This window comes from Porites lutea, chromosome 8 (assembly GCF_958299795.1).
Source record: "Porites lutea chromosome 8, jaPorLute2.1, whole genome shotgun sequence".
Classification (NCBI taxonomy): domain Eukaryota; kingdom Metazoa; phylum Cnidaria; class Anthozoa; order Scleractinia; family Poritidae; genus Porites; species Porites lutea.
In genome coordinates, this window is record NC_133208.1 from 18,809,476 (window position 1) to 18,822,155 (window position 12,680).

At 41.1% G+C, this 12,680-nt stretch overlaps 1 protein-coding gene across 1 annotated transcript; it reads right to left on the minus strand.

Annotated features, from left to right (window-relative positions):
• Positions 1-3,072: 3,072 nt before the first annotated feature.
• Positions 3,073-7,477, minus strand: LOC140946221 (uncharacterized). The gene is made up of 4 exons (XM_073395309.1): positions 6,383-7,477; positions 5,778-5,861; positions 4,015-4,192; positions 3,073-3,642 (listed from the first exon to the last, which is right to left on the minus strand). The coding sequence occupies exons 1-4, from the start codon at positions 7,457-7,459 to the stop codon at positions 3,503-3,505; spliced, it is 1,479 nt and encodes a 492-aa protein (XP_073251410.1). The 5' UTR covers positions 7,460-7,477; the 3' UTR covers positions 3,073-3,502.
• Positions 7,478-12,680: the final 5,203 nt, after the last annotated feature.

Sequence of the window (12,680 nt, forward strand, 5' to 3'; positions counted from 1 at the left end):
CAATAGGGGTAGGGGGGATTTCCCCCTCCTGTGAAAGTCCCAAGTTTTCAAGTGACATCTTCAGTGCAGCTAGTACTCCCTGAGCATCCGAACTTCGTAACTTTTGTATTGATAGGAACCCTGTCTTTACTTTAACCATTGGCTCTGAGTCATTACTTAATTCGGGTTCATTTGGAGCAGGATCGAAGTAAAGGACAAATACTGCCTCCTGTTCTGCAACAGCATTGTCAGTGGTTGAGTCAAATAAGACGCTATAAAACTTTGACTGAGAAATGTCCTTCCATAGCTTGGTAAGAACGTCGTTTGCCTGAAAGGATATAAACTCTGTCGCCGCTTTTCGGTTAGAGTACACCGTCCCATGCGGAACACCGTGCCTTTTCTCAAGCGCGATTATTTTTTCATATTTTGAGAGAGGCAGTTCTTCTTTAACCACAAAGTAGGAAATGTCAAATTTCTTTTTAAGGTCTTCAATCTGATGTGAGTTAAGATTAAAATCCAACTTTTGTTGATTTTGCTCTGCTGCCAATGACGTTTCACCTTTCTGCTTATTGTAAAGAGAAAATGCTATCTTGTGGATATCCGATTTAGCATGGTCTATCACACTTGTAAGTCTAAAGTTGGTTGAACCATCGATAAATACTCTTGAGAACTTCGGTCTGTTCTTGATCATGGGCTCAAACTGAGTGCATACCTTGCATTTCAATGCAGAACAGTAATTTCCCTTGCCAGTTTTTTCGCTATCGTAGGTTAGCCACAACTCTGCCTGGAAATCAGCTAAGTCTTCGCCCTTCCACTTTTCAACTGTGGCACAAGTCAACTTTCTTGATGATGTCTTCGCATTATCAGTCTTCATCAGAGTTTCAGAGTTATCCACAGTGACACCCAACTTACTTTTCTTCACACTTGCGGAGTTATCCCAGTAACTTGGCGATTTCACCTTATCGCGTGGTCTCTTGATCGCTTTTTGGTGCTGCCCAACTTCACTTGAGAAATAACTGGTGATAGTTCCCTTTGTTGTCGCTTTCTTTATGAGAGATGGCTTGGGGTTAGCTACACTTCGGGAAGACCCAGGTGTCTTTGACTTTGAGTCTGTTGGTTTATGAGAGACCCTGAAAATAGCAATGAAATGGTTCGGTTCGTACCAGGTCCCAGGAGTTGTATCTAGACTTCCATCTCGTGACCACATGATGTATACAGTGCTTTGTGCCCCCTCATTCAAAATGCGCGGGAGAATCTTTCTGTGAAGAAAGTCCCTTATTCGACTGCCTACGTTCGGATATACTGAATACAGCGGCCTTCCGAAGACGCTGGTGAGTGCCATTACGTGAAACATACCACACCACACTCTCTCCTTGTAACCACTATTTGCCTCAGCTCTTATCGCTTTAATCCGATCCTTGCCATCCCAGGAAGCCATTCCACCAGCAGTCAAACGCATGGTGAACAGTGTTTGTTCATCATAACTATTGGCTATACCAGCATTTAAATACTCTTGAAAAGCGGAGTGCTGAGAGTAGAAATCGCTATTGATGTAAAGCTCAAGAGTGGTTAACAGTCGAAGAAAATGAGACAAGGACTGATCACCAACCAGAATACGTGAGACGGAGTGAAACAAACAATCGCCATCTCCAGTCGCCTTGCAAGCAAGAAATCCGCTAGTTTCATCTTCCAAAATAATGTCCTCTGGAACAAGTGTTTGGCCAATCTCATCCTTGTCGATCATTTCTGGATTTTCGATTGACGCCTTTTGTTTTATCCAACGGGAAACTTGATCGTATTTGTTGGAGAGAGATTTACAGTAGCTTTGTTTTTCCACGCCGAAACCTTGATCAAGATGTTTCTTCAGAGATATTAAATCAGTTCGTGGGTCGCACTGTAACTGCAAAAAATCCATTTTTGCCGTCGAATTCGAACTGAAACTCCAACAACCAAGTTATACGATCAAGAAAACAATCGACTCATACGCGACCACCGACACAATTTTCTCTCACGCTCTCTGTTTTCCCGCGCAAATGGAACAAACAGCTGTAATTGGATATGCCGGGTAAAAACCGAGTCAAACGTTTAGATCATGCAGATATGTCATGAATATCCAAAGCAATGTAAAAACTCACCCTGTTACTAGGTTGTTATAGTTTGTGTATGCCCTTGGCGAACTAAAACTTCCTAGTTTTGGCTTTGTAGGGTTGGAATGTCTGTTTTACGATTGAAACTGTAAACTTGGAACAGAAGTGAACGGTGATGCAATCGTGACCACGAAGCGTGACTAATTGTTGTTCGTGTTTCACAAAAATGATTGTCTGTTTAGTTGGAAGCAATATTATTTCAAAGCCTCCTGAGCGCACTGAGCTGCTGTTTAGGTTAAAATATACTTTGGAATCTTTTATAATCTTTTTGTCTTAGAAATCTGCAACATTGGACCTGTATATACACATTATGTAAACGGACTGATTCGCGAATGCAATAAATTCCGAAAAAAACTTGCTGATTATTGCTCTAAATGGGACTTATAGTCAAAGGAACAAAGTGAAATAAAATAAATAAGAACTAAACCTGAGTCAGGTTTCGTTTAATGAAGTTCATAAATTTGGAGTCTAGATAGTTTTTCAGAAGTGTGACTTCACAGAAACCAGAGCGCCCGAACCGGCATGTCTGCAATTCGCCGCCGCGAAAATAAGCGATAAGCGTTAAACCGAATTCTTTACCAGTACAATTAAACAAAAATTTAATTCTGATTTACTTTTCGATAGCAAGATTATTATTTTTTGATTGTCAATGTGTGTGTTGAGCCCAATAACGGAACAATGTTTTGCCACAAGCGTCATTAAAGTATGATAATTAAAAGTTTAATTTGGATCAAAAGTGCCCGGTCAGACCCTTGTAAAACAAATCTGGAATATTCTGGGAATTTCTAGAATTTTTCTAGAAATGTTACAGAAAAGATTTCTAGAAGTTTCTAGAATATACCAGTTTTCTTTTCTAGAATTTTCTAGAATGTTAATGAAACATGCTAATTAGGATAGAATCTGTCAGTTTTTTCCAGAAATCAAAATTTGGCATAAATCAGGTTTTTTTCAGCTTTTTCCAGCTTATTACAAAATGTCAGTTTCTAGATTTTTCTTGAAAATTCTTGCACACTCCTAAATGTAAGCAAGTGAAGACAGTGCATTCAATTCCAGCTTTTTCTAGCATATGCCAGATTTTTTCAGCATTATTCCAGCTTTTGCAAGCATTATTCCAGATGCTTTTAAATGTGTAACTATTCACAAATTAACTTCCATCAACAGTAAAACCATGCCCAACAAAAACAACAGTCATGACTTTCATTTTCCTAATGCCATATGTACTTATTTCAAATTCAATTGAAACATGTAAAACATCATTATCAGAAATATATGTTACATGTACATGTGATCTTTGTTTGTCAGTGCCCTGATCATGAAACAGTAACTTTAGAAATTTAAAACAGATAATAATTTTATGAGAAAAAAAGAGTGTTCATTCATAGCTTTCTGGGTTCTTGTCCTTTACATTTGGCCTTGTTGTTTTCTTTGCTTGCCCTCGCTTTCTTAAGAACCAGGCCAAGGTCCTTTCTAACAGATGACCTTGTGGCTGCCAGAAAATTTTTCTTTAACACAATACCTGTAAGATAGAAACAGCCAAATGAAATTAATTTAATGCATGTTAACTGCATGGTAGTAGATATGTTTGTTACCTCTATTTAATTATTAAATTTATTTAGTGACTATTAATAATTTGACTAGTATCTCACTGCAAAGTACTTAATCCTGGGAAATAAGATATTAATTAACAGAAAAATGTTCACCACATAGAAGCAATTTTAAATGGTGACACCAGATGCTGGTTACATTGTAAGATGAGCCGTGGTTTGGCATGACCAAACAAATTTTGGGATTTTGTTACCTCAACAAGACTTCCTCAGGTCAAAAAAATGCTACATGTATATTAAGCATGTTGAAAAAAGGGAAAAAATATAGAGAAATCTAAACTAACTTTCTAAAAGACTCCTTCTTGATGGACTCAGGCCTGGTCGTGATTCATACGCTTTGTTGCATTGAAAACCAGTGACTGAAGAGCTCTGCAGTTCATTGGGTGTAAACAGCTTTTTGGCTAGTGCCTCCACTGCTGACTTTCCATCTGTGGTGTCTTCGATTGACTTGACTAATGCCTCCTAAAACAACAAGAGAACACATTAAATAAATATTAGAACTCAGTGCATTTTATCGTATATGCGTCAATGCTTTTTAGGTATCTAAACTTGTATAAAACGGCTGGGTTTTTACCAGTCTTCTTTCTCCCAATTCAGGCTTCTGACAATGTACTGTAGTGTACAGTAAAGGAGAGATTCAGACAAGACTGCAAATCCAGTGCCATATTTGCACTCATTTCAGTGTATAATTAACTACAACAGTATGATCGTCAGATAGAGCATTTTCAATTGAGTGTCGTAAAACCACAACCAAAGTAATTACTCTGACCAATCACAGCAGTCATAAACAATCCAATGAACCAATCAGAGTACAAAGCAAACACATGAAGCTGCCACCAAGCGCGGGAAAACGTGTGTGAGCAGGTCTCGATTGGTTTTGGTATTACTTCTGATTGGTTAATAAAGTGGTGCAAGATATTTTTATCCAATCACAAAGTGTAGCGATACAAAACCAAAGCAATTGTGAAATTACTTTCAACACTCAATTGAAAACTGCTCTAATTATAAATGTAAAAACTTGTATCAGAGTCTCACAGCAAAGTACACATGTACAGTTTTAACATGTAGAATACAGTTTACTTATTAGTACATAATTTAAGTAGAACCCACTGGTTAAAAAATTCCCAACTATGACTGAATGATCAACCACAAAAACTATTTCTCCTGAAATAGGCCTGTATGTTTGACAGTCTACAAACGGATGAAATCAATATCATTACTAAGGAATAGCCTGTATAGCAAGTGTTCCCGTAAAAATAAATTTTTACACATTCTGGCCATGCAAAAGTTGGGGTGAGAGCACAAAATCGGAGGACGGGGTTGGGAATGGGGAAGTGAGGAACACTTGCCTGCAAACCCCACTATTTTGAAAAACCTGTTTGTCCACGAACGGGGCTTCTGATTGGTGCAGTGTGGTCATCTTGAGTGACAGGTTTAACAAGTAGCTAATAAATTGTCTTGTAGCATAGAAAAAACAGAAAATAACGAGAAAAGTGAAGATCCATTTTGAACTAGAAATAACTGTAAACAAACACAGCAGGACAGTCGTGTGCCGAGTAGTTGAGCTGAGTAGCTGCTGTGTTATATTTTTATTAACGGGAATTTTTTCACTGGCTTTGTTAACCGGTGTTGGATTCAATAAGTCAAAGCAAGCAAATATATGGATATTTCTTCTAATTTAAGTCTGCATTGTTTTGAAATGGGGAGAAGGTTTATTGATTCCATGAATCAATAACCATGTGTTTTAGTTTTTAAAGGAAGTAAAATCCTTCATCCAGTAATCTGTAATTGGCTATTTGACAAGCTGTCAATAGGGGGAATGAAATCAACCGTGACTAATTGGTGGATGTTTTTCAAAATCATGGGGTTTGCAGGCAAGCGTTTCCTCCCCCACCCCATCCTCCGATTTTTTGCTCTGGCTGCAATTTTGGTGTGGCCAGAATGTGGAAAAATTTGTTCGTACAGGAACGCTTGCTACGCAGGCTACTAAGAAAGTCATTTAACATTCAGATGTTATCTGTAAAACGTAGGTTAAGATTATCCATACCTTAGTAAAACCATTGAACCTTTCTTCATTTGGATCTTCTTTCTCTGCAACTTCATTTTCAAATACCGGTGCCAGTGCTTTTCCCTGTTGAATTCAGTTATTTTAAACAGAATAAGAAGCAATATTGAGCTACATGTTGTATTTGATTGTTCCTGCAAGATTCTAGACTGGTAAGGTTTAATGAATAAGGTCCATGCATTGCATTGTTGAGCACCTCTTGCAAAATGAATATTAACACTTTAGTATGTGATAAACAGAAAATGTATGTATTGAAAACCTAAGAGGAATTTTTTTTCTACATCATTCTGAAAAACTTAAACATTAACACATAGTTTTGAATTCAACGCATTTTGGCCACTACCAATAAAAATCAACAATAAAGTACAATGTGGATTAATTCTAAATTTAACAATCTAATGTCTGTCCCTCTTAAAAATTTCAACAATTTTGTGATTTTAGCCTGCATAGCAGGCACATGAAAATAATAATATGGGTGCAAGAAAGAACAGGGTGTCATATCCTCCATTCTTTCTTGCGCCCATGGATATAATTTTCATGCGCCTGCTACACAAGCTATTGTGATTTATAATTATAAAGCTCCTTACCCTCCTTTGCTTCCTTCTCAATTTCTCGACTTCAGCTTCCAAATTGTTCAGTCGGCTGCTGAGTGACTGCAGCAAGGGTTGACAGTTTGGGCAAGGGTTGATGACATCTGATAATGGTGGCATCCCTTGCGAACTGTCATCTTTTTGGATGTGGCCTCGCCCTGTTTGCAACTGATGCAAGTTGATGGTGTTACGAGATGGATAACCCATTGGCACTTCCCATTCTGGCACATTATAGTCAGAGCAATGGCTTAAACTTCGAGAAATGGAGAACTCCTGTTGTGGAATATCAGGTGGAGACAACACTTGTGGAGGACTGGATTTGGAAGAATGGCTCAGTGAAGGACTAGTTGATACTGTATGAGATGAACCCATTGATGGTGAAGAGAACTGAAATCTTGAGGCAGGAGTGACAAGTGAAGGTGATGACTGCTGTGGTGGAAAGAAAGTGCCTTCCCTATTCTGTTCATTAGCTGTAAGTTGGGTTATTTTGTTGTGGATGTTACCGGTATATCTTTGCTGAAATGTATCCACAGGCTGATTTCGCAGGTTGGAATCTCTTGACTTGACTGCATCTGTGGGCTGTAATTGTGGTTTTGAAATGATCTGAACTGGGTCTGCTGTAGGTTGAGGGTTGAGCTGTACTGAGCCTGAAGGCAGGTTGATCTTATTTGCATGTACTTCAGCCACTTCCTCGACCTCAACTACTTCATTACTTCTACAACTCGCATGCTTCCTTCGCTCAAGTAGATTCTGCACCCTATTAGTATTTGACACTAAAATAATTTCACTATCGTTATCATTTTTCGAGTCAACTGCCTTCCTCTTCTTACTTGTGTGTTTCTTTTTATCTGAAATCACTGGTTCCTTGTCAACCAGCTCTTCGCAATCTTTAGCTTTCTCTGTCCTAGACTCTTTTCTTGCATGCTTTCTTTTAGGGTCTTCGCACTGAGAGTCATCATCCAACCCTGCTAGCTTTTTCTTTGAAGGTTTGGGTTCTCGACGTGGTCGAGGAGCATCGATGGCTGGCTCCTTTTCTTCATTGTCAACTGTGTAGGTAACCAGGTCAGTCACCATCTTATCTGCCTCTTTTTTTTTACCTACAATGTAAAATTAATAAGCTACTTACAGCTGCACCACACACATTTCAACTCATTGAACTTTCTCTATTTTATTCATTTATATAAGGCACGGAACTGAAAAAGAGGCATTGCTGTTGGTTTACTATTAACTCACTATTGATACAACAAGAAACAGTTCTTTATTTTATTACAAAGTACTCAATTTCTTTATCGAAGTACCGGTATTAGCCATCTAAACCACTACACAGACTCAAGTTTGGGATCTGGCAGCCTTTATTACAATATAAACTACATAAACATAATACATAATTATTTTGATTCTAATAATTCCTCTGGTACATAAATTAACAACTAGTGATAATTAATAGCCCCGTATAACAATAAAAACAATAACAAAACTAGACAAGACTGCCTCGCAAGTGGGTGGGCGGGCAATTTCTAATCTCAAGGCTAAAATGCCGATAGTTGTATTAAAGCTTGCGGCTTGTAGATGCGCTTGTGTAAAAGCTATGACTGCTGGTTGTATCGGACTAACTTGATACACCCTGGAAAGTTGCGTAAGGCTATCTGATTGGCTAGTGTTAGTCTTATGACTATCACGGAACATACTTTAAGTCTTAGTCACAACCTTGTGACCTTCAGGCACATACCATTGTCCTAGTGTAATAGCCTGGATAAGATGTGGCAAGTTGGCTCACCAGACCCGGCTCCCTATGCCCGTCGACAGGTAGCGGTCTAGACTTATATTAATAACCAAGTTATCAATATCCACCTAAACCACTACACAGACTCAAGTTTGGGATCTGGCAGCCTTTATTACAATATAAACTACATAAACATAATACATAATTATTTTGATTCTAATAATTCCTCTGGTACATAAATTAACAACTAGTGATAATTAATAGCCCAAACCCAAGTGTAAATGGGAGTGTCTTGTGGATGTCAAGTAGTGTGTGTATAAAGAATAGCCTTGCAAAGCATGTTGGCTGACTGAAGTCTAATAGTAAGTGGCATAGTGAGGTAAATAAGTATAGTGTCAGAACGCCAATCCCCAAGGGCTTTGATGAGTTCCAACGGCACCCCTGATTGGTATGCGAAAGATGCCCCACCTCGACGGAATGAGTGCCCCGCGTATGACTGAGGGTCAATACCCATGGTAGTTAGGTGGTCGCGTAGTTTAGAAATGAACATGTTATATGTGAAGAAGTGAGCAGTGAGTGAGGGGTAGTCAACCCAGTTGAAGGCTTGACCGTTAGCTGTAGTGGAGTTAGTGAAATGGAAGGCATGTATGATAGCCGTGGTAGGGCATAATTTGCTCCCGGGAATGCAGGGGAGTGGGATGTCAACCACCCTTTCCCTAAACTGGATGGTTTTGCTCCATCGAATGGTTACAAGTGTTCCCCAGGAGAAGAACCGAAAATCAGTTTTGGTAAGCTGCTTAGACGGGTCGAATTTCCTAGCAGACATAGGTAGCAGGTGGGATTTCCGAAACAGGCCATAGAACGCAACCAGACATATGGCCCAAAAAGAAGAATCAAAACTTTTAGTGAAATTGAGAGTTGCATGCAGTCGCAAGAGGATGGAGGGGGTAATGGGTAATTTTTCGTTTGGCGGTGTACCTATAGCGCGCTTAATGCCAGTGAGTAACGATTTGAGTGGCCAATTATTAAGTAGGGGGTTAGGTAACCCAAATTCTTTGTGAAGTAGGCCGATAATGTTTAGATAACTGCCGATAGATGACGGTTTGAGGGATCTGGCTAAGAAAGCAGCGTATTGCAGTAAGTGCGCCGGGTGGACTGGAACCGGGGTGTAGCCCATGTACGAACAGAAGCGGAGATAGGTGTTGCGATGAGTCTTGTAGGTAGCTTTGGTGGACTCGGCAAACAGTTGTGATCTGTATTGCTGAACTTCGTGGTTAAGTTGAGCCGCCAGGTTCGGGTCTCGAGGGTCTGCAAGAGATGAATCGATGCCCGTAAATAGACATATGCTTGGGTAGCGGGATGGCGTTTGCGAGATCTGGCGAAAAGGTATCGCAGAGAAAGGAATAGAAGCTAAGTAATCCCTTTGATTCGTGCATGCGTGAAATAGAATCCGCGAGGGTATTTTTGGCGCCTGGTAAATAAACCGCGGTAATATGAAAATTGTAAAAGGCCGAGAGCCAGAAAAGCGCACGTAATTCCTGCATTAGAACATCGCTAGCCGTAGTTCCTTTGTTTATCATTTGCACAGCCGCTTGATTATCGCTGTGGATGACGACGCGTTTGTTTGACCATAACCTGCACCACCGTTTAGCCGCTAACACTATCGCCAAGGTTTCCTTGTGGTTAATGTGCAGTTCTTTCCATGCTGGGCTGTCCAGCTGAAAACTGTGGTAAAACCAGTCTCCCCTGAAATAACCACCGGCTGCTACAGGGCATGCGTCCGTAGCCACGTCTAGGGTTGGTAAATCGTCGAGAAACAGTCGTGTGCCGTTAAAAACGTTAAGGAAAGTAACCCACCATGCGATGTCGTCACGAAAGGATTGATTCAACCTGAACTTCCCAGCTGGGCGGAGGGCATTCATGGTATCAAGGATTCGTCGCAAAAAAGTGCGGCCGCCGTGAACCACGCGACAAGCCCAGTTCAATTTGCCCGCTAGCCGCTGCAACTGCTTTTTGTTCGCCCGCTGTTTGTTTTGAAATCCGATCACCAGTTCCTGGAGCTCGGTCAACTTGTCATCTGGTAAGGTCATAGTGCAAGCTGTTGTGTCCAGCTGAACGCCAAGAAATGTCAAATTCTGAGTAGGAGCTACGAGTTTATGGTCACTAAGGGAAAAGCCGAGGTCTAGAAGAAGCTGTAAGAGCGTGTCATACGCGAGCTGACACTGTTCCCGCGTAGCCCCTATGACTAAAAAGTCATCGAGGTAAACAATGATGTCGGTGAATCCTCGTCTGGCCATCATCCGACGCACTGATTGCGTGATGCGGTGGAAAATTTCAGGCGAGCTTTTTGCGCCGAAAGGTAAACGGGTATCATAGAAATAGCTAAAGTGCTGATCCCCAGAAAATTGCCATTTACAACCAGTTGCCGGAAAGTTGTCCGGGTGAATAGGTACCGAACGATACGCATGTCTAAGATCAATCTTGGCCATGTAATAATTAGGTCTGAGTAATTTGACGGCATCGTCGAGTGTTTGGAACTTAAATGATTCGGTAGAGATATAGTCGTTAACAGCCTGCCCGTGAGGCCGAGAGCAATCGTGAATTAGACGAATTTCGGATGAATTTGGTTTAGGAATAGCTCCCAAAGCGCTTATGATACGCGGTTTAACAGCCGACAATACATAATTGCCTTGCGCAATCTCGTCTCGTATAGTCTGTTCGACCTTAGGTCTGCTGACTGGATTTGTCGCCGATTTGTAATTGTCCATGTCAACATCCACAAAGCTAGTGCCCGGTTCAATTAATTTAAAGCCACTGCATACGCCATTGCAAAGAAAAACAGAATCCTCGTCGTCTTTTAGTTCCGAAAGCCAAAGGTCGCGTTTGAGGGGATTAGTGCCGATTGGGAGTCATGAACTGGGTTGCGTGTTTGGGGGCCCATCTAATTTGTGGGAATACCCGGGGTGCGATAAACCACATGCTTTCCCTGCTACTTTCCGGTTACACACGTGCGCGAAATTGCAGTTGTGAAGGGTACAACCCCTTGACCCGTTAAAATTGCGAAAAATAACCCTGCCCTCTGAGGTGAAAGTGGCAAAACCCGTACGTGTTGAAGGTGGGTTAGGTTGTGATGGTTTAGCAATGTGAGCCTTGAATATGGGTTGCAACATGACCGTGTGGAGGTGGGGCGAGTCGAAGCTCCATTGAAAATTATAAATAGCCTGCAATTTACGAAACTCATTGTCGTAGAGAAGTATTGAACGCCACTCGTACTTAGCAGATAACTCCATTATCTTAACAGTATAGGCGAGGTAATTCTGAATTTCTACTTGGTTAGGTAATTTGCCCTCTGAGAGCAATGTATAAAAAATGCGGGTATTAGCTACGACCCACTGTGACAAACTAACAGTTTCTAATTTGGGCTTTTTGGGCCCATAGGTTACAACAATTTTTGCATGTCCTTGATTGCCAAGAGTTTCTTCCTCATCTTGAGGGACAATGTTATTAACAAAGTCAATTATCAATAAAGGTTTCTCACCCTTTGCCATTTTCCCTGGTTTCAGGAACATTTCCGTGTTGTTAGCCGGTGATTGCCATATCGGGGCACGGTTGAAAGCTTGCGTTGGCCACGTGGCACTATTCATTGATTGGTCTTGCAGTGGGTCAATGGTTTTGAGAATCTCGTCTAGAGGCGTTTTCCCCCCAACTGCACCATCGAGTTCCAATTTTGATAGATCCCTGGTGGTGAAGGTTCCGGCTCTATCCTCAGTCTGTAAAGGGCTGCCTCGATGCAATGCTTCGATTGTCTGCCTTTTCTCTGCAATCTTTGCGCGAAGTCTCTCCTCACGTTGTTGTCTCCGTACGGCCTGTTCCTCCAGTTCGAGGGCCTTCAGTTCTTCCGTTAGCGTGGCCATTACGTCCTCTTCTTCGAGTGGAGACGCGCCTTTGACCTCTCTCTTGGGGGAGCACTTTTCAAAGCCATCACAGAATTTGGAGGGGATGCCCCAATGGTGATCGTCAATGGGCGTTTTGCAGCCAGTGCATCTAGCCACTCTTTTTGATGTAGTTTCCATATTGATAACGGACTCACTGTTGCTGTCCATGATTTGCAATTTCTAATCTCAAGGCTAAAATGCCGATAGTTGTATTAAAGCTTGCGGCTTGTAGATGCGCTTGTGTAAAAGCTATGACTGCTGGTTGTATCGGACTAACTTGATACACCCTGGAAAGTTGCGTAAGGCTATCTGATTGGCTAGTGTTAGTCTTATGACTATCACGGAACATACTTTAAGTCTTAGTCACAACCTTGTGACCTTCAGGCACATACCATTGTCCTAGTGTAATAGCCTGGATAAGATGTGGCAAGTTGGCTCACCAGACCCGGCTCCCTATGCCCGTCGACAGGTAGCGGTCTAGACTTATATTAATAACCAAGTTATCAATATCCACGAATGCGACTTTTTGTCGCTCCGGGTTTTCTAGTCTACTTGCTGGTTTATTGTTCTATGTTCTGTTGGAATCCCAATGCAAAACATTTGAATAAACACAGTGAATGTGTGAATTTTATGTAAC